General features: G+C 50.9%; 1 protein-coding gene and 1 non-coding gene across 4 annotated transcripts in view; one reads left to right on the top strand and one right to left on the bottom strand.

The window, feature by feature from the left end:
* Nucleotides 1-25,007, bottom strand: part of TRAP1 (TNF receptor associated protein 1) — a 58,570-nt gene that overhangs the window by 7,891 nt on the left and 25,672 nt on the right. For all 3 annotated transcript variants that reach the window (XR_004262557.1, XR_004262558.1, XM_032257965.1), the window contains exons 4-14: nt 23,318-23,458; nt 16,590-16,661; nt 13,458-13,618; nt 12,360-12,469; nt 11,639-11,712; nt 10,680-10,835; nt 9,027-9,147; nt 8,042-8,111; nt 1,591-1,738; nt 1,016-1,201; nt 481-619 (exon numbers count right to left, since the gene is read on the bottom strand). Coding sequence is in view for 1 of the 3 variants with exons in the window: in XM_032257965.1 (XP_032113856.1) it covers nt 481-619; nt 1,016-1,201; nt 1,591-1,738; nt 8,042-8,111; nt 9,027-9,147; nt 10,680-10,835; nt 11,639-11,712; nt 12,360-12,469; nt 13,458-13,618; nt 16,590-16,661; nt 23,318-23,458 (1,378 nt within the window). In the remaining 2 variants the exon portion in view is untranslated. The remainder of the gene's footprint in view (nt 1-480; nt 620-1,015; nt 1,202-1,590; nt 1,739-8,041; nt 8,112-9,026; nt 9,148-10,679; nt 10,836-11,638; nt 11,713-12,359; nt 12,470-13,457; nt 13,619-16,589; nt 16,662-23,317; nt 23,459-25,007) is intronic.
* On the top strand, nt 6,566-6,672 carry LOC116536343. Its single transcript, XR_004262582.1, has one exon. It is a non-coding gene; the product is annotated as a U6 spliceosomal RNA (small nuclear RNA).

Raw genomic sequence — 25,007 nt, forward strand, 5'->3', positions numbered from 1 at the left:
GTGGGTGGATCGCTTGAGGTAAAGAGTTCAAGACCAGCCTGACCAACATAGTGAAACCCCATTTCAACTAAAGACTTAAAAAATTAGCTGGGCGTGGTGGCACATGCCTGTAATCCCACCTACTCAGGAGGCTGAGGCAGGAGAATGGCTTGAACCCAGGAGGTGGAGGCTGCAGTGAGCTGACATCACACCACTGCACTCCAGCCTGGGCAACAAGAGCAAAACTGTCTCAAAAAAGAAAAAGATAATTCATGGCTTCTCAGGAAGCTGAGCCAGCTCCAGAAGCCACCATGGCAGGAGCACTGGACAGATCCCTGGTATCTAAACCAGGAGGCACCTCCCTCTAGTCACCAGGGTGCTCCCACACAGCTCCTCTCAGAGGCGGCTGAGCCCACATCAGCTCAGGAAAACCCTACTGCTGAGCAGGAGATGTGCAGGACATAGGCACCGGCCCATGCCTAGAGAGCAGGGGATGCTAACCTGGGGATCCATCCTCAAACTTCTCCTCCTTGTAGTGATCCACGACAATGTCCGTCTCCACGGAGATCAGCTTCTTCTTGTCAAACTCACGAAGGTGCAGCAGGGTGAGCTCATCAAACTGCTCATAGCAGAAGAGAACCTGCAGGTGGCCAAGAGGGGTTCCATCAGGCCCAGGTGGCCTCCACCCACCACAGAAGAGAGGATGTGGATGGTGGGAAGGCTACATAAGCCAGGCGGGGAACACCTGGGATGCTGGGGTCCCAGGCCCACGTGACAGTTACTGCGACACCTGGTTCTGAGGAAGGCTCTGACTGCCTTCAAGGCAGAAGCGCTCTACACATAAAGAAATCTACAAGTGACCTCCAAATGAGAAACACAACCATCGCAGTTGGTCCAGCCTCTGTGCCCGTGACCCTGACTCACTGTGCAGCCCTGAGCTGGGTCCTGGGCAGGTTCACCCAGCACAGAGCTGAGAAAGTCAAGATTGTCCCCAAGCTGCAGCCCCGGGATCCCGTCCTACCCACGGCTCACCCACCTCTGTGTCTTTCTGTTTCATGGCTTCGTAGTAGGGCGAGTGCTCTGCCAGGTGCCGGTTGGGGGCACACAGGTAATAGATGTTGCGGGTGCCAGCCCGCATGCGGCTGGCATATTCCGAGAGGCTGGTTAGCTGCCCGGCTGGCAGTGCAGAGGACTCGTAGCGCAGCAGCTTTGCTATGTCCTCCTGGAAGGGACAGGGCAGATCAGGCCCACAGGCTCAATGCCCCCTGAAACGGCACAAACCATCTGATGTCCACGGCCTCCTGGCACTCGGGCTGGCCCTGACCCCAGGGACTATGGTGCACTTGGGGGTTGTCAGAGATAGGCCTTGCTCTGCCTGTCAGGCCCCTTTCCAAAGCTCTGGGAGCATGGGAAGCACCTCCTGCTCCAGAGGGCCCGCGGGCTCTCCAGGGAGCTGCATACACCACGCCCTAGGTGGGCTCCCTGCTCAACAGCAGAGCCCGGCAGGATGCACAGCTGCACCATCGTCACGTCAGGGGACGCCTCCGTCAACTTCCTCAGCAGCCCCAGGGACAAGGTGGCCCAGAGAAAGGCCTGGAATGCAGCTCGTACCTTGACCTCCTGCTCGGCAGTGGTCACAATGCCCTCCCGCATAAACAGGCCATAATCTTCAAAAAACTTTGCATACTTCTCAGCATCTTTTTTACTCTGATCAACGAAGAATTTGATCAGCCTCTGCTGTAAAACATCCCGGAGTTTCCTACAGAAAAGAAATGCAGTTAACACATATAAGCATCTTCTATGAAACAGAGCCAGCCAGTATGAAAAAATGTTCAGCCCCATTAAGAATCAAAGAAATGAAAACAAGGTACCCCTATTGGCCCAACGGAAAGGGACTGAGCAGAAAGACTGAAACTCCTGGCAGTGGCCGGGCAGGAGGCAGCAGGGTGGAGCGCACACACCCCCTGGAGGCGGGAGGAGAACTGCAGCCCCGAGAGACAGATACCCACGCCTGGAAAATGCTTCCAACCCTTAAGCCAGTTGTTCCAATCATGGGAACTGTACTTTAGAAAATACAGGAGCACACCAAGATTTATGCACCAGGATTTTCACTGTGGCACATCAAATATAACAATTATGAACAACCTCATGTTCAACAAAAGAATACAGGCAAAATTATGCAATCCTCAATGACCACAAAAAAATCACATCTTTTGGCAGGGCGTGGTGGCTCACGCCTGTAATCCCAGCACTTTGGGAGGCTCAGGTGGGCGGATCACCTGAGGTTGAGAGTTTGAGCCCAGCCTGACCAACATGGAGAAACCTCGTCTCTAATAAAAATACTAAAATTAGCAGGGCATAGGCCAGGCACGGTGGCTCACGCTTGTAATGCCACTTTACTGGGAGGCCAAGACCATCCTGGCCAACATGGTGAAACCCTGTCTCTTAAAAAAAAAAAAAAAAATTAGCAGGCATGTAATCCCAGCAACTTGGGAGGTTGAGGCAGGAGAATCACTTTAACCCAGGAACCCGGAGGTTGTGGTGAGCCAAGATCATGCCATTGTACTCCTGCCTGGGGAACAAGGGCAAACCTCTCAAACAAAAAAAAAAAAGAAAAAAGAAAAACCAGAAAGATCCCAATAGATAAACTGTAGTGTATCTATAGATACAGGCAAGAGACTGTACATTCTACAGGTACATAACAATTTTTCATAATTAGAAGCAACACTGTCTATACTATGTATGTACACTGTACTTTGGGATTTGTTTTTTGAGACGGAGTCTCGCACTATTTCCTAGGCTGGAGTACAGTGGCGCGATCTCTGCTCACTGCGACCTCTGCCTCCTGCGTTCATGCCATTCTCCTGTTTCAGCCTCCCAAAGTAGGTGGGATTACAGGCCCACACCACCATACCCGGCTCACGTTTTTTGTATTTTTATAGAGATGGGATTTCACCATGTTGGCCAGACTTGTCTCAAATTCCTGACCTCGTGATCCACCTGCCTTGACCTCCCAAAGTGCTGGGATTACAGGCGTTGAGCCACCACACCCTGCCTTGGATTTATACTGAATATATGTACCCTCTAATTTTTCAAAATTAGGATTTTAGGGATCAGGATGTTTACTGCCGCATTACATAAAATTAGGAACAACTTTATCAGTGGGATTAGGGATATTTTTATTTCCTTCTTAATATTTTGCCTTTCCTTTAAGCAGGTAAGTTACAGTGTATTTCTTTTTTTTTTTTTTTTTTTTTTTGAGACGGAGTTTCGCTCTCGTTACCCAGGCTGGAGTGCAATGGCGCGATCTCGGCTCACCGCAACCTCCGCCTCCTGGGTTCAGGCAATTCTCCTGCCTCAGCCTCCTGAGTAGCTGGGATTACAGGCACGCGCCACCATGCCCAGCTGAATTTTTGTATTTGTAGTAGAGACGGGGTTTCACCATGTTGACCAGGATGGTCTCGATCTCTTGACCTCGTGATCCACCCGCCTCGGCCTCCCAAAGTGCTGGGATTACAGGCTTGAGCCACCGCGCCCAGTCGTTACAGTGTATTTCAACAATCTCGAGCAACGGAACGAAACTCTCTAGAGTTCATTTAAAGCCTTTCCTCCTCCACTCCATTCCCTATGACTCAGTCCTTCAGCGACAAGGCAGAATGGAACAGGGCATCATGTGTTCATGCCTGGGAGTGGGGGGACAGTAGCCCAGGGAAGAAGGCGTCTATGCAAGGCCATGGTTGGGAAGAGCCTGGTATGTGTGTCAGAGCCCAAGAACCCCAGAGGAGTGTGTCCAGGCTGGTGGCATGAGCAGCCCACTGTGGAGTCAGAGCCCAAGTGGGTGACGGGGACACCCACAGAAGAGGGCAGTGGCGATGGCATATTTGTTACATGGAGGGGGACTGGTCAGATGGGTAACTGTGTTATGAATAATGGACCAGGCACAGTGGCTCATGCCTGTAATTGCAGCACTTTGGGAGGCTGAGGCGGGTGGATTGAGACCAGTGGGGCCAACATGGTGAAATTCCATCTCTATTAAAAATACAAAAATTAGCTGGACGTCATAGCAGGTGCCTGTAACCCCAGCTACTTGGAGGCTGAGGCAGGAGAACTGCCTGAACCTGGGAGGTGAAGGTTGCAGTGAGCTGGAGATCACACCACTGCACTCCAGCCTCGGAGACAGAGTGAGAATCTGTCTCAAAAAAAAAAAAAAAAAAAAAAAAAAAGTCAGATTTCTCACTGTCCAAAGGGACTTTCAAACACAGGAAGAGGAAAGACCAGAGCATCCCAGAAGCAATGGATTCACACTGGAGGTACCAGTGTGAACAAAAGAAAGAGATAAAGGTATAGGTATGTACGTACACACACAAACACACACACACACACACAACACACACACACACTCTCTCTCTGCCCCCGCCCAATTCCTAAGCTCTATCTACTAAGAGGGACTGGGAACACTGACACCCTCATGGTGATGAGCATCCACAGTGCCCAAATCTTGGCTTCTAAATACCATTCTCTATTAAAAGGAGCCAGGGGTCCTTAGAGAAATAAGTAGTCCTAGGGCTAAAAGATGTAGTACAGTACAAGGTGAGCCTGGAACATCTGGTACCAGAGGAAGACCTCAAAGCAGCATCTATCCAAGGCCTGTCCAAAAGGATGGGAGACCACAAAGAGGCTCCCAATGGTCTCATCAGAAACCATCTGAACATCAAAAATGAATAGACCAGATGCAGTGACTCATACCTATAATCCCAGCACTTGTATGGGAGACCATGAAGAGGCTCCCAATGGTCACATCAGGGACCATCTGAACATCAAAAATTAATAGGCCAGATGCAGTGACTCATACCTGTAATCCCAGCACTTTGGAGGCCAAGGCAGGTGGATCACTTGAGGTCAGGAGTTCGAGACCAGCCTAGCCAACATGTGAAATCTGTCTCTATGACAATAATAAGGCAATAATAAACCCTGTCTCCACTAAAAATACAAAAAAATTAGCTGGGCATGGTGGTGGGTGCCTATAGTCCCAGCTACTGGAGAGGCTGAGGCAGGAGAATCGCTTGAACCTGGGAGGCAGAGACTGCGGTGAGCCACTGTCTTACCACTACACTCTAGCCTAGGCAACAGAGTAAGACTCCATCTCAAAATATAGTAACTTAGTAATGATAGCAACAGATTATAAACTTTTGAATAACACAGGAAATCAGCCCATACAAATATAAATAGTTCACATATAACACAAATATTTTAAGTAAATACATGAATACATTGAGAGTTTCATAAAGAATGTGCCATTTACATAGCTTCAAAATACCATCCCATAACATCCGCCAATTACAAAGGGGAGGACATCCTTGTTTGTTGGAAATGCACCCCAAGACAGGGCATCAGGATGGCAACTTATTCTCAGAGATCAAAGAAAAACATGTTCTTGGTACCACGCTTCCAACTTTTAAGTCTGTGATTCTTTCAAAAGCTCTAATTATAGCTGACTCTTTTCTGATCAAAATGAGTTCTCAGACTGACAGTGCAGCCTCTGACAACCACAGGCAGGGATGAGAACCCCTTCTCTGCAGCTTCGGGCACCACTAGGGAGCCAGCATGCCTGCCACAGCCAGGAGCACAGCTCTCTTCCTGAGGAGTGCCACCCCCTGTGACTCAGTTCCCACAACTATGAGTGAGAACTCACGGTTCCCCTCACAGGGTGAAACAGGCATTTATGCAGGCTTAGCAGTTCTCAGTGGAGATGAAATACTCAATAAACACAGCTGCAGTGTATTCAGAATAGGGAGAGGAACAGAGCCACCCCAGCCGACAGGGACACCAGGAGCTCCCTCTCCACAGGGCCCGGCTCCTGCTTCCCAGACGAGTCCCCAGTTCCACAGGTGTCCTTTGCCTCATCTAGCCCAGGGACACTGCCTGGAACCTCCCCTCCCGTAGCCACTCCTGGGTGGGGTGATGGGGATGGACAAAGGGTGGGGAAACTCCAGCACCAGCAATAATTTTCTTGCAGGTGCCAGTCCCACACCCTCTTCACTGAGGTGAACTGAAACACTGGACAGGTCACCAGTAACCCACAGGCACACTGGACGCATACAGGGTCAAAACACCGAAGAGCGCATCTCTAACGATGACAGAACGGTCACTGTTATGGGGTAGGGATGCATCCTGCTGCAGTCAGCACGTCTGCTGCACTGCGGTCGTGTCAGCAGGGAGGCGGGGCCCCCGCTGCCAGGAGCCAGCATGGTGGTGCAGGCGGTAAGGACTGAGGTCCCTTATTGATTATGAAACACCTGTAGTCAGCAGGGAAAATACCTTTTATACTGTTAAATGTTAAATCCTCTGACCAAGTAACCCCACCCCTGGTATTCTATCCTAAGGAAATACAGCTGCAGGAAAAGATTTCAGAACAAAGATCAACATGTGCACTGCCGTGTCATACCTGCAGCAACAGCGAGATGGCCTGAGGGACTGCATCAGGAAACTACAGTAGGTCATGGAATATCACAATTAGCAATGAAAAGTGCTTCCAAAAAATGACATGGGAAGTGCAGCAAATAAACCAGGTAGAAAATAGGAAACAGGGCTTGCTTCGGCAGCACATATACTAAAACTGGAGTGATACAGAGAAGATTAGCATGGCCCCTGCACAAGGATGACATGCAAATTCGTGAAACATTCCATATATTTTTTTTTTTTAAAAAAAAAAAAAAAAAAAGAAAGAAAGAAAATAGGAAACAGAGTATAAGCATTATGAATTCAACTGTCTGAAAAAAAAAAAAATCTAAGTGGCCAGGTGCAGTGGCTCACACCTAGAATCCCAGCACTCTGGGAGGCTGAGGCCAAAGGATCACTTGAGCCTTGGAGTTCAAGACCAGCCTGGGCAACATAGTGAGATCCCGACTCTACAAAAAATTAGCCATGCAAGGTGGCTCGAACCTGTAGTCCTAGCTACTTGGGAGGCTGAGGCGGGAGAAATGCTTGAGCCTGAGAGGTTGGGGCTGCAGTTAGCCATGACCACACCACTGCACTCCAGCCTGGATGACACAGCAAGACCCTATCAGTCAACCAATAAAACTATCACCATGGCCTGCCTGAAAACAATCTCTGTGGCTCTGCCTCTAAGAGTGAGTCAGGAGGAGGTTACTGCAGCCCCGTGTGGCCTGTGCAGGGCTAGGCATGAGCTCCCCGGGCAGGAAATCACACTGCCCACTGTCTCCCCAGACCTGCTCCTGCCCACAACACATGACAGACTGTGACTCCCTCGGGGCCAGTGCCTCTCGGTGTGGGCCTCTCACCATCCCCACAGCACGGCCCAAACCCACACCAACTACCAGGTCTTGTCCTCCATTAGACAAGCCGCCTCCACTCCACCACTGGAGAGAAACCAGCGGTGGAACGCACTGCAGGCACGTGGGGGCTCCGACAAGGCCCGTTCCACAGCCTGCTGCAGGTGCTGGGCTGTTCAGAGACCTCCAAGCCTCCTAATTCCAGCTGAGTACTCACCCCACATGCTACCTCTGAAGGCTGCCCTACATGGCAGCCAATCTACCCCACCCTAAACTGTCAACAGTGGTCATCTCTAGGTGAGGGCAGAAGTGACTTGAATGTGCTCTAGTAAGGAAACGTTGCTTGCATCAGGGGGAAAAAAGCCAATAAGTTTTGAATAAAGACTATCTGGTGAGCCTGGAGCCAGATTGGGGCAGTCAAAGCTACCAATGGAGAACTGGGAGCCAACGCACTGGAGGAGTCCCCTGCACAGGGCAGGCCTGCTGCATGGTCATAGTCACAACTCTGTCCTGGGGCACAGGTGGGCAGGTCTGGCTCCGCGACCCCTCCCCTGTGCAGACTCCAGCCTTGGCAGTGACCAGCCACCCCCACATTCTTCTGGACTATAGGCCTCAGAGGCCAGGCCAGCACCTGGAGGGCTCCTGAGGACCAGGCTTCCCCATCCACCTCTGCTCAGTTACATGGGCCACGACTAGGGCCCTCTGCGGGCAAAGGAGTGGGTAGGGGCCTTGTCTCCAGCAGGGTCCTCTCCCGCCGGCCCAAGACTCACCTGATGAGTGCACTCTCCTGCAGCAGCTCCCGGCTGAGGTTCAGGGGAATGTCCTCACTGTCCACCACACCTGGGAGACACAGTGATCAGGTTCTCCCAGGGCCACTGTCCCTCCACACCACCTAACATTCCCCCATTAACCTGCCCTTCATCTTCACAACCTGCCTTCAACCCAGCACGTGTGCTAAGCGGGAAGCAGGGAGGCAGCACCAGCGGAGCTTCCTCTATGTCCTGCCACCTCCCAGAACAGTGACCCGGGCCGTGTGCGTAGCTGGGCCAGCCTTAGGATACACTTGGAAAATGACAGACTGGGCTACACGTTAAAAATCTTAACTCTGGGATGGGTGCAGTGGCTCATGCCTGTAATCCCAGCACTTCGGGAGGCAGAGGCAGGCGGATCACGAGGTCAAGAGTTTGAGACCAGCCTGGCCAACATGGTGAAACCCTGTCTCTACTAAAAATACAAAAATTAGTTGGGCATGGTGGCGTGTGCCTGTAATCCCAGCTACTCGACAGGCTGAGGCTGGAGAATCTATTGAAACCAGAAGGCAGAGGTTGCAGTGAGCAGTGACAGCACCACTGCACTCCAGTCTGGGTGACAGAGCACAACACCGTCTCAAAAAAATAAAAAACTTTTAACTCTCAGGGGTGGCTTGCACTTCTGTGTACCAAGGCTTAAATACTGAAGTCTTTCTTCAACTATAATCTCACTCAAATGTAACACAACTCACATATATGTCTCAAACTCACACAATATCCCCATACCTGGAAAGACCTCAATCTGAACACCCTAGTGCTCCCTTCAAGATCAGCCACACGCACGGGGGCACAGGGCAGCTCCCAGGGTATGTAAACCCGGCTGGCATGCAGGCCCACAGCAGTGAGTGGCCACTGAAAACAGGATCAGCAAGGTGCCTCACAGATGCAGCAAGCGACACTGGGCCACACGGGCTCCGCTCATGGACTGGGGCTTTGGGCAGCATACCTCGGATGAAGCGCAGCCACTTGGGCAGAATGTCTGTGGCCTTGGTCTGGATGAGGACTTTGCGGCTGTACAGTGCGACGCTGGAGCCCAACTCCCGGCTCACATCAAACACGGATGGTTTCTGGGGGTGAGGAGGGGATGCCATCATGCAACACTGACTCCCCAGGCAGACCTTGGCTGAGAGGTGAGGGCGAACGCAACAAGTCCAGCACCTGTCCCCCTCCTCACCATACCCTCCCTCCCACGTGTGGTCTGAGCCAAAGCCCAGTGTCCAGGGGCCCCACAACGCTCCACACCGTGGCTCTGCGGGGGCCAAGGGTCTTCTCTGGCAGCTGTTGCTCTCCCCAGCCCACCCACTAAGGAGGACACAACAAAGTGAGCCTTGCACATACCCCTGAACACAGCCAAACCCTGCTACAGGTCAGAGGTCAGCAAAGAGCCCACTGGCCAAATCTGGCTCACTGCCTACTTCTGTGTAGCCTGAGAGTAGTTTTTACACTTTCAAATGGTTGAGAAAAGATTTCGAAAAGAAGTATCTCATGACATGTGAAAGAGATGAAATTCAAGTTTCAGTATCTACGCAGCTCACAGACCCAGCCCTGTGGAGGGCAGGGGGCGGGCAGCATGGGTGGTGCTGTTTCCTCACCCTGGAGGCCACGCATGAAAAGCCGGGGCCAGCTCCCGTCTGGGCCTCATGGAACATGGCTGCCAACACCTGCTCCACATTGGCAATTCCTGACTCGGGCCTTGCACCTCATCATGGGGGATCTGATTAAAATGCAGAGGGATCTAGTTAAAATGTGGGGAGACCTGGTTAAATTGTGAGGCGATCTGGTTAAAATGTGGGGGGATCCATTAAAAATGCTGGAGGATCCATTTAAAATGCAGGGAGATCTTGTTAAAATGTGGGCTCCTACTCGGGAGCCCTGAGTGGGGCCTGAGACTCTAACAAGCCCCAGGAGACCACACCTGGGGTGGCTCTTTCTAAGACAGACACTAACTTTGCAGGACATGACGGAGAGTTCCAGGCAGACAAGGACAGGAAAGCCTGGGGGCGGGACAGGCTGGCTCTCAGTCCCAAATAGGTCTCCACACTGTGGAAGCTTCAGTGTGGTCAAGGGAACCGGGAGAGTCGGAGGGGACTTGCAGAAGCACAGACCAGCCAGCGCAGCAGCAGACCATAGGCCCTTCCCAGAGCACCAGGCGGAACAGCATCCATGCCAGTGAAGCGAGGCTCTGAGGGCCCCTCCCCAGGCACACCCCAGTCCACGAGCCCACACCCAGGCCTGCACTAAGACATCCATCAATCCTTCCCTCGCCATGTGTGTCCCTTGTGAGAAAACCTCTGCATTCACCCACCAAGAGGCATCAATTCTTTTGTTCTTTTTTCAGAGTTGTAGTCTCACTATGTTGGCCAGGCCGGGCCAGAACTCCCGGACTCAAGTGATCCACCCTCCTCGGCCTCCCAAAGTGCTGGGATGACAGGATTGAGCCACCGTGACTGGCACTACCTATGTTTCTTGTGCCATCATGCTGCCATGTTAATCATGTGACATCTGCAGAGCTGAAAGCCCTGTGGCCATGGGGGACACCCTGTCCCCAGGGGGACAACAGAGTCACCCTGAGGGCCGTGAGCCTACTGCAGCACCTCACCGTGTCCGGCACGTAGAAGATGCTGCGGATGTTGAGCGGCGCGTCCGTCTTATAGTGCAGGGTGTAGCGGGGCCTGTCGTAAGCCTGTGCAATGTAACGGTAGAACTCCTCATGCTGCCACTCACCGATGTCCTTGGGGTCCATCATCCAGATGGCCTGGAAACAGAGATGGATGGGGGAGGGTGTCATGTTTACCACATGCGTCTTCCTAACCACGACGCTGCCCTAAGCTAGTGCAGCATCTGTCCCTGGACAGGCTCCCAGGACAGACGGGTGATGGTCTCAGGTGTAGAACCCTCTCCAGCCCCACTGCTGGGCTGTGCAGGGAAGACACACAGGGTTCTGGGGCAGGAGATCCCCGGAGAGTAAGTCAGGAGGAACAGCAGGCCCTGAGGTGGCCTGTGGGACAGGACGACACTGCCCAGCAGGGGCGGGCTGACCAATAAAGTGTGGGCCATGAGAGAGAGCACGAGCCACGCTGCACCACGGCTGAGCCTCGAGGGGGGAAGCTGGTCACTGAGGACAGCATGTCACATGACTCCAACGAGGAAAAATGTCCAGAACAGGTGGCACAACGGAGAGAAAGGAGACCGTGGCTGCTGGGGCTGGCGGAGGGGTGGCGGGGACAGGGCTGCTTTTTGGGGTGATGGATGTTCTGGAATTGATGCAGGGTAGTTGCACAGCTCTGTGGCTGCAGCGAACACCACTGGCTACACACTCACGGGGTGACCCAGCTGGATGGGCATACGCCTCAGTGAACCCGGGTCCCTGACCCCAGCTGCCCAGTGCACAGGGGCAGGGCTGTGGTTGGGGCTGGGCCTCTGCCTCATCCCCACACCCAGGTCTCATCTCCACAGAACATCTCGCCCTGTGACTCTGGGCACATCCCCCGGACTCATCTCTGCCCCCAGCCCTGAAATGTACAGATTCATCGCCATGTGGAGGAGCTTGGGGATCACCTGCAAGGTGTTCAGTCGCCTTCCGTTCAGGTACAAGGGGAAGCTGACGAAGTTGCTATACTTCGTCACCACATCTGGAAGGAACAAAAAAAAAAAACCACACTGCATCTACAATGTTTCTGGAAACGCAAGCTTTGCAGCAGCTCCAAGGTAAGTGCCAGCCTGCTGGGAAAGGTCCTCCATGCTGTGCTCACTTCACAAGTAAAGAAATGGGGCACAGCAGGGACATCTGTCCTCCAACCAGTCTCACAGGGGCAGCAGTGGAGCCTGAGTGAGAACCACATCTATGGACAACCTGGCTGCTGTGAGACCATGATGCTGGCTCATGGCTGGAACGTGGCTTTCTGGGCTGACTCCTCAGGGTACTGAGGGCTTCCCCAAGCATCCAGCAGGACATGGACAGGGAAGGCCACCCTCAGACAGGATTGCGCCAACCCCCCAGGTGCACTAACGGCCAAGGGCCATGCAGAGGGAGAAAGGAGAACGAGCCCTGCCTCCACCAGGCCGGCTTCCTTCCAGTCCCACCACATAGAACCTGCAGGAGCTCAGGGCAGCGCAGCCCCAGCAGGCAGCCCCGCCCAGTCCCACAGTGGCATGGCCCTTTGCAGCTCTGCCCAAGTGCCCCTTGTGCAGGCAGAACCCAGGAAAATGCCTGCTGCCCCGGTGGCCTCCAGGCCACACATGGATCCCAGAGAGAGCCTGGGCCTGGGCTCCTGCTCACCTCGCACCCGGGCCTCACTGGCAAACTCCCTGCAGTCAGATTTCAGGTGGATGATGATTTTCGTCCCAGTTCTAACTCCCGAAGCTTCCGCGATTTCAAACACTCCAGAGCTAAGGAAAGGAAGAGCCAGCTGGACGAAACACTGGGACGCCTCCCAAATGGGACTGCCTATGAAACTCCTATGGTTTCATAGGCAGAGCCCCAAACAACACAGAGCACACCCTCAAGTGCCCCATTTCTGACCCGAGGACACCACTCAGGCCATCGAATGCCCATCAAGAACAATGACCCTGTGCCAGGCAGCACGGAGCTCTCCTCATTCTCTTGGGTGGGGGTGGGGGGGAGAGTCCTCCACCGACCCTGGGCTTAGAAGCTCCTGGGCTTATCCCAAAAGCGGGCCTGGGGCACTATGGGGACCTGGCCCAGCTCCAAATCGGTGCCAGATGCCCAGGGGCAGAAACAAAGGTGGGGATGGGGGGGAAACGCCCCCTTAGAAGAGCAGAAAACCATCTCAGAAGCACAGGAGGGGGAAATCCCCGATGGGGCTGTGTTGATACCTTGGCCTGAGTTTACTCTGAGCCCTGCGCTCATGGAATTAAACAGGAATGTTAGTTTTGGGAGACGGGGGAGTGAAGATGGGCATACTGTGCACACCGTGGAAGCAGCTCACCCACTAAAAAGCCCCAAGCAGGCTCTGCACCCAACAGAGATGGAGGTGGGCTAGGCAGGCAAAGTGGGGAAATGCCAGGGCCAGGAGGAAGCACAAGGAGCTCCCATAGAAGGTCAGTCACAGGAGGCTGTGGAGGGTCCCCCGGGTGGGAGGCCAGTTCTGCAGCCCAGCCACTGAGGAGAGAGCTCAGTGAGGGACGGGCCTGCCTTCCCGAGCGGAGTGGTCACCAACCACAAGGGACCACACAGGTGCCATAGGCCACTTGGAGCCACAAAAGTCACTGTCTCCTCAAAGCCAGAGAGTCAGATTTCACATAAAAAGCCCAGAAAATGCCTGTGTGGGTTTTCTGAATCCAACCCTTTCCAAACTCCATGGTAAGGGCTCCAGCTCAGCCTTGAGCTGCCTGTCAGGTGATGTTCGTCACTCACCCGTTGGAAAGCCACTGGTAACCAGGGCTCCCCAGGGATGCCGAGCGGGAATAGACCTCCACTCTGTCGGCCACCATGAAGGCCGAGTAGAAACCCACTCCAAACTGGCCGATGATCTTGCTGCTGGCCTCAGCCTGGTTCTGCAGAGCATCCAGGAAGGCCTGTGGGGCAGAGGCTGGTTAGGGAGGCAGCCTCCCTTCCAGTGAGCAGACACTTGCAACACTGCGGCTGTTCTGCTAGTGCAGCTACGAACCCTTCATCCTTAAAACAGCCACACCAAGTACTTTTCCAACCCATTCTAGACATGAAAAGCTAAGTCACAGACAGGTGACACACTGGCCCTAGGACACCCAGTTGGCAGCAGTGGGACAAGTGTGTATCCCATTTGATTCCCAGAGCCTGCAGTCCTGCCTGTCCCGGACAGGTGGAGGCCTGCAGGTCACACCTGGGGGTGGAGAAAGAGCAGATTGAATAAGCTTTCCCTGAATAAGCTCCTTCCACAGGAAAGCCAGGAGTGAGGAGAAGCTCCAAACTGGTTTCTAGATTCAAGTCTGTTGGAGTCTATTCTTTGTGGGAAGGGTGGAAATCACACACATGCATACCGCACGGCCCTTAATTATTCTACTATAATATTGCCAAAGTTCCTAAGTCCAAAATCAGGTAAAATGCACCACCCAATGCCCTGACCCACGCTGCTGATGGAACTTTTTCCGACGTTGGGAACACTCTGCATCTGCCAGGTGCAACGTCACAGCCTGCTGAGCACCGGGAATGTGGCCCGTGCAGTTGAGGAGCTCAATGTCCCCTTTTATTTAATTGTAATGCATTTACATTTAAGCTGCTACACGCAGCTGGTGGCCACTCATGGAACAGCAGAACAACCTTGAGAGAAATACAACAAAAAACATAATGTGGGTGGAAAGTCACCGTTACGGTAGGTTTTTTTTTTTTTTTTTTTTTTTGAGATGGAGTCTCGCTCTGTCACCCAGGCTAGAACGCAGTGGTACAATCTCAGCTCACGGCAACCTCCACCTCCCGGGTTCAAGCAATTCTCCTGCCTCAGCCTCCCAAGGAGGTGGGACTACAGGCACCTGCCACCATGCCCAGCTGATTTTTGTATTTTTGGTAGAGATGGGGTTTCACCATATTGGTCAGGCTGGTCTCAAACTCCTGACCTCAGATGATCCACCTACCTTGGCCTCCCAAAGTGCTGGGTTACAGGTGTGAGCCACCGTAACCAGCCCGGTAGTTTTTTTAAAGTAGAAATTTCTGGCTGGATGTGATGGCTCATGCCTGTAATCATAGCACTCTGGGAAGCTGAGGCAGGACGACTGCTTGAGCCCAGGAGTTTGAGACCGGCCTGGGCAACAAAGTAAGACCCTGGTCTCCACAAAAACATACAAAATTAGCTGGGTGTAATGTCACATGCTTGTAGTTACAGCTACTCAGGAGAACTGAGGAGGATCGCTTGAGCCTAGGAGTTCAGGAGGGAGGATCGCTTGAGCCTAGGAGTTCAAGATTGCAGTGAGCTGTGACTGCAATCCAGACTGGGCAAAAGAGTAAGACCCTGTCTCTGAATGAATGAACAAATCAATGAATAAATGAATGCAGAAATTTCTGTGAATTACTTTGGAACAACAACTGCTCTGTTTTGAAGCACGTGGTACCAAGTGCCACATGGGTGCCACTCAAGCTAACAACAACGAGGAAGAAAAGCACTCGGTCAGCAAGGAGGGCACCAGGGTGATCCAGGGCCACCTGCCTTTGTCCCAGTTTGGCACAGACCCTGCTGAGGAAACCCTGACCACCCACACCTGTCTTCCCCTTGCAGGCTGCAGTCACACCAGCAGCCAAATGACACCCTAGCCCTAAGGGCTGACTTGTCCCCACAAAGCAGTTATTCTTTTCTTTTCTTTTTGTCATAAGTCAAGATCTTGCTCTGTCACCCAGGCTGGAGGGCAGGGGTGCAATCACAGCTCACTGTATCCTTGAACTTCCGGGCCCAGGCGATCCTCCTGCCTCAGCCGCCTGAGTAGCAGTGACCGCAGGCGCACGTCACCACACCCAGACCCCCAGAGCAGTTCTGACCAGAACCATCAAATCCACAGATGTCGCGGCCCAAGCCTGTTCTCACACATGGCACTGTCTGTGAGTGATCCCTCTGACCCTCTCTGCATCAAGCCCACACAGCTAAGGGAATCGACTTTGCAGAAAAGTGTCATGAGGCAGAACGACATGTGTGGATTCAGACCAATAGTCCGGGAACCTCTGGCTCGCCCTGTTCCAGCTATGGGCACAGCAATTATTTCACTTTCCGCATCACTAAAATGAAAACACTAACATAAACTGGCCCATGGGGCCCTGTGCCGGTGAAATGAAACAGTCGGTCCTCTTATCTATGGGTTCCACATCTGCAGATTCAACCAGCCAAGGACTGAAAATGCTCAGAAAAAAATAAAATACAACACAATGGTAAAAAAATAAAAACTGCCGGGCACAGTGGCTCAAGCCTGTAATCCCAGCACTTTGGGAGGCCGAGGCGGGTGGATCACGAGCTCAAGAGATCGAGACCATCCTGGTCAACACGGTGAAACCCCGTCTCTACTAAAAATACAAAAAAATTAGCTGGGCATGGTGGCGCGTGTCTGTAATCCCAGCGACTCAGGAGGCTGGGGCAGGAGAATTGCCTGAACCCGGGAGGCGGAGGTTGCCGTGAGCCGAGATCGCGCCATTGCACTCCAGCCTGGGTAACAAGAGCGAAACTCCGTCCCAAAAAAAAAATAAATAAATAAAAATAAAAACTACGTTATACTATATACACAGCATTTACATTCTATCAGGTATTATAAGTAATCTAGAGATTATTTAAAGCATACAGGAAGATGTGTCTACAAAATATGGGACCACTTTAATCCAGGACTGCAGCATCTGCAGACTTTGGTATCCAAGGGGGCATCCTGGAACCACCCCAGATACTGAGGGACGGCTGCCATGTCATGAGGTGTTCCCACAGTGCCCACCACATGGCATGCACCTGACATTCTTACTTCATCGGGTACCCAAGAATGCCTACTAGAGGCATCCTTGCACCCTGAGGGGAAGGGGGAGGCTGTGTGGGGAGTCCGTGCTTACCTTTGACCCCGATCTGGCGATCGTCCCCAGGTTGGACACCAGCTCTTCCTGTGTCATCCCGATGCCAGTATCCTGAGGAGAGAGACACTGTAAGAAGCGCCAAGCCCCCAGCACCTGGGAAGGGGGGGTAAGTGCACCGGCAGCCCCAGAGGCTCAAATGCTGTCACTGACATTGGCAAGACAGGGCCCAGCTAGGTAGCACCAGATGCTCATCAGAAAAGACTAATTCTAGGGGCAGGGCATAGTGTCTCACACCTGTAATCCCAGCATTTTAGGAGGCGGCAGAGGGCAGACCACAAGGTCAAGAGTCGAGACCATCCTGGCCAACATGGTGAAACCCCGTCTCTACTAAAAATACAAACATTAGCTGGGTATAGCGGCAGGTGCCTATAATCCCAGCTACTCGGGAGGCTGAGGCAGGAGAATCGCTTGAACCTGGGAGATGGAGGTTGCAGTAAGCTGAGATGGCGCCACTGCACTCCAGCCTGGGTGACAAAGCAAGACTCTGTCTCAAAAAAAAAAAAACAAAACCCCACCATCCTGAAAAGAAAATCTAACACCAGCAATTAGGGGGAAAAGCACAGCTCTTCAGTCATGGAGATGTGGCCCCCACGCCTTTTCCTTGGCTGTGGTTCTGTGGAACACCAGCCCCTTCCTCTGGTGGCTCTATCAATCCAGCAGAACAATCCAATTGAGGAGCCCAAGAAGCAGGTGTAGAGGGCACAGTTCTGAGGGCGGCCCCCATACCCACCCTACCACCATGAGAAGAGTGGGCAGGAACACCTCTCCTGGGTCAGACGCAGCCTTCATGTGGGAGCCTCGATCAGGCCTGTCCTGTTGCAGCTGCTCTGGTCTGAGAGCTGGTGTCATCCAAGTCTGTATGTTGAGACCTAACTCCCAAGGTGATGGCACTAGGAGTGGGGCCTTTGGGAGGTTATCAAGTCAAGAGGGCTCCACTCTCATGAATGGGAGTAGGGCCCTTAGAAAACAGGCCTGAGGGAGCTTGTCTGCCCCTTCCACCTTCTATGTGAAGATGTAAGAGGTACTGCCTGAGACAAAGGGCCCTTACCAGGTGCCCAATCTGCTGGCCCCTTCCTCTTGGACCTCCCAGCCTCCAGAACTGTGAGCAACGTGGTTCTGTTGTTTATAAACTGCCCTAAGGTATTCTGGTATGCCCTAAGGTCTAAGGCATTCTGCTATAGCGGCCTGAATCACAACACAGACCAAAGCACCGTGGAACACACAGGGCCTTACTGACCACAGCTGCCTCCTTCCTCTGCCCGGTCAGACTCCCATCTGGAGTTCCTCACTCAACATTCCCATAACAAAGTGGCAGCCCCAGCTTGCTCTGCTATAATATGCAAACCACTTAAATAAAAGAGCTTGCTCCAAGCCTCCACCACCTATGAATTGGGACAAAGGCCCTCAGAAGCAGTTTTCTGCTTCCTTCTAGGAAGTTCCTTTATAGGGCTTCCTCTCCAGGACAGTCCGAAGGGGCCGTGGGAGCCCGCTAGCACGGAGCAGCACTGCTGTCTCCATCCGTGCAGCAGGGCCGGTCAATGCCACTCAGCAAAGGATCCACAGATTCATTGCCAGACAAGGGCCTCTTATCACCACCTGACAGCAAGCAGCAGGCCGGGGAGACTGGCCAGCCGTTGGCCTCCACACTGTAGGCAGTGCAGGCAGAATGGGTGCCAAAACCATGTCACCACCAGTTACTGGGGTGTGCACATGTGTATGTGTTCTATGGACCCCAGTAGTCAACAAGAAACATGACACCAAGAGGCTTCTGGGGAATTATTTCTGAGGTGCCGGTATGAAGACTCCAAAGTTCATATATTGTAGATCATGTGGTAATTATGAATAAAAAGCTACTTAAAGTTAATATCCAGTTGTTATCAGTCATTAAATATAATTTTCATTGAAATGTTTACTTCAGTGCATCAGGAACTCAGAGTCCTTAAAGGAAAGGTTAATGTTAGACCAAGGTAAAGGAGAAAATCCAGGCCGGACGCGGTGGCTCAAGCCTATAATCCCAGCACTTTGGGAGGCCGAGGCGGGTGGATCACGAGGTCAAGAGATCGAGACCATCCTGGTCAACATGGTGAAACCCCGTCTCTACTAAAAATACAAAAAATTAGCTGGGCATGGTGGTGTGTGCCTGTAATCCCAGCTACTCAGGAGGCTGAGGCAGGAGAATTGCCTGAACCCAGGAGGCGGAGGTTGCGGTGAGCCGAGATCGCGCCATTGCACTCCAGCCTGGGTAACATGAGTGAAACTCCGTCTCAAAAAAAAAAAAAAAAAAAAAGAGAAAATCCAACTAATTGCTCCTATTTTCAATTAATTTTCATTTGTTTCCCAAACTGATTTGCATTGCAATCCCAACCCAAATCCTCACAGGTTTGGTAGAAAAGGAAAGGCTGATTCTAAAATTTATACATAAATACAAAGAACCTAGAACAGTTTCAAAATATTTTGAAGAACAAAGTTAGAGAATTTAAAATACCTAATTTTGTTTTTTTTGGAGGCAGAGTCTCACACTGTCACCCAGGCTAGAGTGCAGTGGCACAATCTCGGCTCACCACAACCTCCGCCTCTCGGGTTCAAGTGGTTCTCCCACCTCAGCCTCCTGAGTAGCTGAGATTACAGGTGCCTGGCTAATTTTCTGTATTTTTAGTAGAGACATGGTTTCACTATGGTGGTCAGGATGGTCTCAAACTCCTGACCTTGTGATTCACCCACCTCGGCCTCCCATAGTGCTGGGATTACAGGTGTGAGCCACCATGCTCGGCCTTAAAATGCTTAATTTTAAAACTTCCTACAAAGCTACAAAAATTAAGACCGTGTAATGTGGGCATTTAAGGATCAACGCATAGATCAAAGAAACCAAACTGAGCACAGAAACAGAGCTGCACTGACAGTATATTACTTAACATGTGACAAAGATTCCAAGGTATCAATGGGGACGATAGGTCTATCAACAGACAGTAATGAAACAACTGGACAGCCATATGTAAAACATAAACCTCAACCCCTACCTCACACCATACACCAAAATTAACTTGAAATGGATCATAGATCTAAATGTAAGAGCTAAAGCTATAAAACCGCTAAAAGAAAACACAAGGCTGGGCACAAGAGTGCCCATCTGTAATCCCAGCACTTTGGAAGGTCAAGGTGGGAGAATCACTTGAGTCCAGGAGTTTGGGACCAGCCTGGCCCACAAAGCAAGACCCTGTCTCTATACACAAAAAAAATTGTTTTAAGGTAGTCAGGCACGGTGGCATGTGCCTGTGGCCCAAGCTATAGGAGGCTGAGGTGGCAGATCACTTGAGCCCAGGAGGTCAAGGCTGCAACAAGCTCTGATAGCACCACTGTGCTCCAACCTGGGAGACAAAGGAAGACCCTGACTCTAAACATAAAAACCTTCCAGGTCATCAAAAACAAGGAAAGTCTGGGCCGGGCAGGGTGGCTCAAGCCTATAATCCCAGCACTCTGGGAGGCAGAGGCGAGTGGATCACCTGAGGTCGGGAGTTCAAGACCATCCTAACCAATACGGTGAAACCCTGTCTTAAAAAAAAAAAACAAGCCGGGCGCGGTGGCTCAAGCCTGTAATCCTAGCACTTTGGGAGGCCGAGGCGGGTGGATCACGAGGTCAAGAGATCGAGACCATCCTGGTCAACACGGTGAAACCCCGTTTCTACTAAAACTACAAAAAATTAGCTGGGCATGGTGGCGCGTGCCTGTAATCCCAGCTACTCAGGAGGCTGAGGCAGGAGAATTGCCTGAACCCAGGAAGCAGACGTTGCGGTGAGCCGAGATCGCGCCATTGCACTCCAGCCTGGGTAACAAGAGTGAAACTCCGTCTCAAAAAAAAAAAAAAAAAGAAAAAAAACAAAGTCTGAGAAACTGTCACAGCCAACAGGAGCCTAAGGGAACAGAACAACTAAATGTCATGTGAGATCCTAGAAGAGAAAAAGGACATGAGGTAAAATGTAAGGAAATCTGAATAGAGTTGGATTAAGAATAATATATCCACACTGGTTGATTAACTGTAACCAATGTAACATACTAACATAAGATTTCAATCATAAGGGAAGCTGGGTGTGGAGTAAATGGCAATGCTGTACTCTCTTTAAAATTTTTCTGAAAATTTAAATCTGTTCTAAAATATTTACAAAAAAAAAAAACTATAGATTTTTCAGATGTAGACAGAAATCATCTATTGCCAGGTGACCCGCATAAGGTGATTTTAAAAGGAATTGGTGAGACCAGGCGTGGTGGCTCACGCCTGTATTCCCACCACTTTGGGAGGACAAGGTGGGGGGATCATCTGAGATCAGGAGTTCGAGACCAGCCTGGGCAAAATGGTGAAACCCCATCTCTACAAAAAATACAAAAATTAGCCAGGTGTGATGGCATATTCCTGTAATGCCAGCTATTCAGGAGGCTGAGGCAGGAATCGCTTAAACCCACGAGGCAGAGGCTACAGTGAGGTAAGATCACACCACTGCACTCCAGCCTGAGCAATAAAGTGAGACTCTGCCTCAAAAAAATAAAAATAAAAAAGGAATTCATGAGGGTTTACAACAGATGTATACATAATATATTTGACATCAAAAGAAAAAGATGATTTTGCCATTGAAATGCTACTGCGGTAAGATTCTTACACTGAAGTGTTAAATATTAATTCAGGCTAGACAGTGATAAATTAAGGCTGCATATTTTATTCCCTAAAAAAATCCCCTAAAAATAGCAAAAAGCAATGTAGCTGAGATATCAGTAGGAGAAACGGAATGGTATAATATCTCTGAGACTCCACAAGAACCCCTTCTTTTCTAAAATGTTATGTAAGAATAATGTATCAATATTAGTTCATTAATTGTAATAAATGGGCCAAGCGTGGTGGCTAATGCCTGTAATCTAACACTTGGGAGGCAGAAGCAGGAGGATCACTTGAGGCCAGGAATTCAAGCCCAGCCTGGCCAATGTGGTGAAACCCCATCTCTACTAAAAATACAAAAATTATCTGGGCATAGTGGCACATGTCTGTAATCTCAGCTACTCAGGAGGCTGAGGCATGAGAACTGCTTGAACCTGAGAGGAGGAGGTTGCAGTGAGCTGAGATCATACCATTGCACTCCAGCCTGGGCGACACATCAAGACTCTGTCTCACAAAAAAAAAAAAAAAAAAAAGAAAGAAAGAAAGAAAGAAATGGACCATGCTCATGTCAGATGTTGAGAACAGAAAAACTGGGTACCAGGCCAGGCGCGATGGCTCAAGCCTATAATCCCAGCACTTTGGGAGGCCGAAGCGGGTGGATCACGAGGTCAAGAGATCGAGACCATCCTGGTTAACATGGTGAAACCCCGTCTCTACTAAAAAAAAAAAAATACAAAAAAAAAAAACATTAGCTGGGCATGGTGGCGTGTGCCTGTAATCCCAGCTACTGAGGAGGTTGAGGCAGGAGAATTGCCTGAACCCAGGAGGCGGATGTTGCGGTGAGCCGAGATTGCGCCATTGCACTCCAGCCTGGGTAACAAGAGTGAAACTCCGTCTCAAAAAAAAAAAAAAAGAAAAACTGGGTACCAAAGGATATAATGGAACTCTGAATTATCTGCTCAAATTTTCTGTAAATCTAGAACTGTTCTTTAAGAAAAAAGAAGACAAAAGACAAAAACAAAAAACCATTCTTATAACATAAACAGTCTTCGTACCAGGAAGTACTGGCACATGAGCACAGGTCCCTCTGCTCAGGACCACACATCATGTCCCCATGACCCCTTGTCCCAGCCCATCCATTTTCTATCATCTCCAAGGAACCTTTGTGCTGCAAACGGGAGGGATGTGCAGGGTGCCCCAGCAGCAAATCCAGCTCTGTGCCCCAGCCCAGCTCACAGGGCCCATTCTGCAGCCAGGCCAGATCAGGAAAAACAGGGAGAAAAGAAACTCACTCCTCACCCAATCTTTACAAACAACTGGCACGTACCAAAGGGCTCAGTCTGGATTCTCTAAACCCAAGAGGGAGTATAAAGCTGACACCTTACAAAAGCCCTTCCTTTAACGAAAACAGCCGTCCCTTAAGTTCATTCATTCATGAATACCTTCATTCATTCATCTGGCATGGCCTTGAGAGCAAGTCAGCACCCTAAAAGGAAATACTCAGATCCCACTGAGGCCTGTCTGTCCACCTCTCCACAGAGACACACACCCCCGCAATGATGCCATGACCCCAGCGCCACAGGTCCTGAGGCAGCTGTCTCGGAACACAATGTCTCTCAGGGCCTCTCCCTGACCCTCTTTGGCCTTTCTAACTTTTCAGGCTTAAAATTTCCACTAGGCTACAGCAGAAGCCACAAGCATTGCTTCGTCTGCATTTTCAGGGTGAGGGAACACAGTTAAAAACATGAAAAGAGTACATTAAAAATAAGATATGTTTAGATATGTTAATAACTTCATACACCAAAACCCTATGTAGTCATATGCTAAAATGTTACCAGTAGTTATCTCTGGATGATGGGAGGATTTCAAATTTTCTTCACACCTGCTTTTCCAAAACATTCTATAATGAATAAGTGCTACTGTAACAATAAATCACAGCAAGAGTTATCTTGGGGGTACAGACGGCCAGCATGTCCCTAGGACCCCAGAGACATCGCTCCAAGGCAGGTGCTGTCCCTGCTGTGTGGCCAGGCCTGTCCCATGCCTGGACACTGAGGGAAGGTACCTGGATAGTGATGGTGCCTTTGTCGGCATCGGTCTGCAAGTGAATCTCCATTTCCGGCAGTGCTTGGCCGTCAGACACCAGTTTGTGACGCAGTTTTTCCAAGGCATCGCTGGCATTGGAGATCAGCTCCCGTATAAACACCTATGGGAATAGAAATGGGAGGCACAGATGATGAAGGACACTCACCCTGCAGTACCTATCTAGTCAGCTGCACTTCCAACAACTGTTAAAGGGCGGAGAAGAATCGCCGCAGAACAATCAGTTCTCAAAGCATAAAGAGTTTCTGCTTTAGTCAAAGGCAGTTCCTCTGGGCAAGTCACAAAGTGACTAAAGGTGTTGACTTCTACAGATCTTTCCTTTCAGGATTTGTTTGAGACAGGGTCTCGCTCTGTCACCCAGATTGGAGTGCAGTGGTGCAATCACAGCTCACTGCAGCCTCAACCTCCTGGGCCCAAGCAATCCTCCTACCTTAGCCTCCTAAGTAGCTGGGAGAACAGGCATGCACTACCACATCCAGCTAACGGTTTTGAAATTTTTATGGACAGTGTCTCGCTATGTTGCCGAGGCTGGTCCTGATCTCCTGGGCTCAAGTAATCCTTGTGACTGGCCTCTCAAAGTGTTGGGATTACAGGCATGAGCTACCATACCTGGCCATTTCCAGGATTTTCAATCAAACCTGAAGTTATGTGCCCAAATGTTAATTAAAACTTTAAGAAGAGCCCTCTAGCCGGGTGCGGTGGCTCACACCTGTAATCCCAGCACTTTGAGAGGCTGACGCGGGCAGATCACTTGAAGTCAGGAGCTCAAGGCCAGCCTGGCCAACATGGGGAAACCCCATCTCTACTAAAAATGAAAAAACTACCTGGATGTGGTGGCACACGCCTGTAATCGCAGCTACTCAGGAGGCTGAGGCACGAGAATTGTTTGAACTTGGGAGGTGGAGGTTGTAGGAAGCCGAGATCGCACCACTACACTCCAGCCTGGGCAACAAGAGCAAGACTCTGTCTCAAGAAAACAAACCAAAGAGCCCTATGGGGAACACTTTCTTTCCCAACTCCTACACAGGGATGAGGGCATATCACTCCGACATCCATTTCTCCTTGATAAGGTTTGGCTGTGTCCCCATCCAAATCTCATCTTGAATTGTATTCCCATAAGCCCACATGTTGTGGGAAGGACCGGTGGGAGATAACTGAATCACGGGGGTGTTTCCCCAATACTGTTCTCATGGTAGTGAATATGTCTCATGATATCTGACAGTTTTATTTGGGGTTTTCGCTTTTGCTTCTTGCTTATTCTCTCTGCCTGCTGCCATCCATGTAAGACGGGACTTGCTCCTCCTTGCCTGCCGCCATGATTGTGAGACTTCCCCAGATACATGGAACTGTGAATCCAATTAAAACTCCTTCTTTCAGAAACTGCTCAGTCTCACTTCTTTTTTTTTTTTTGAGACGGAGTTTCACTCATGTTACCCAGGCTGGAGTGCAATGGCGCGATCTCGGCTCACCGCAACCTCCGCCTCCTGGGTTCAGGCAATTCTCCTGCCTCAGCCTCCTGAGTAGCTGGGATTACAGGCACGCACCACCATGCCCAGCTCATTTTTTGTATTTTTAGTAGAGACGGGGTTTCACCATGTTGACCAGGATGGTCTCGATCTCTTGACCTCGTGATCCACCCGCCTCGGCCTCCC

The sequence above is a fragment of the Sapajus apella genome, unplaced genomic scaffold, assembly GCF_009761245.1.
Source record: "Sapajus apella isolate SASKATOON/1434 unplaced genomic scaffold, GSC_monkey_1.0 scaffold99, whole genome shotgun sequence".
NCBI classification, from domain to species: Eukaryota; Metazoa; Chordata; class Mammalia; order Primates; family Cebidae; genus Sapajus; species Sapajus apella.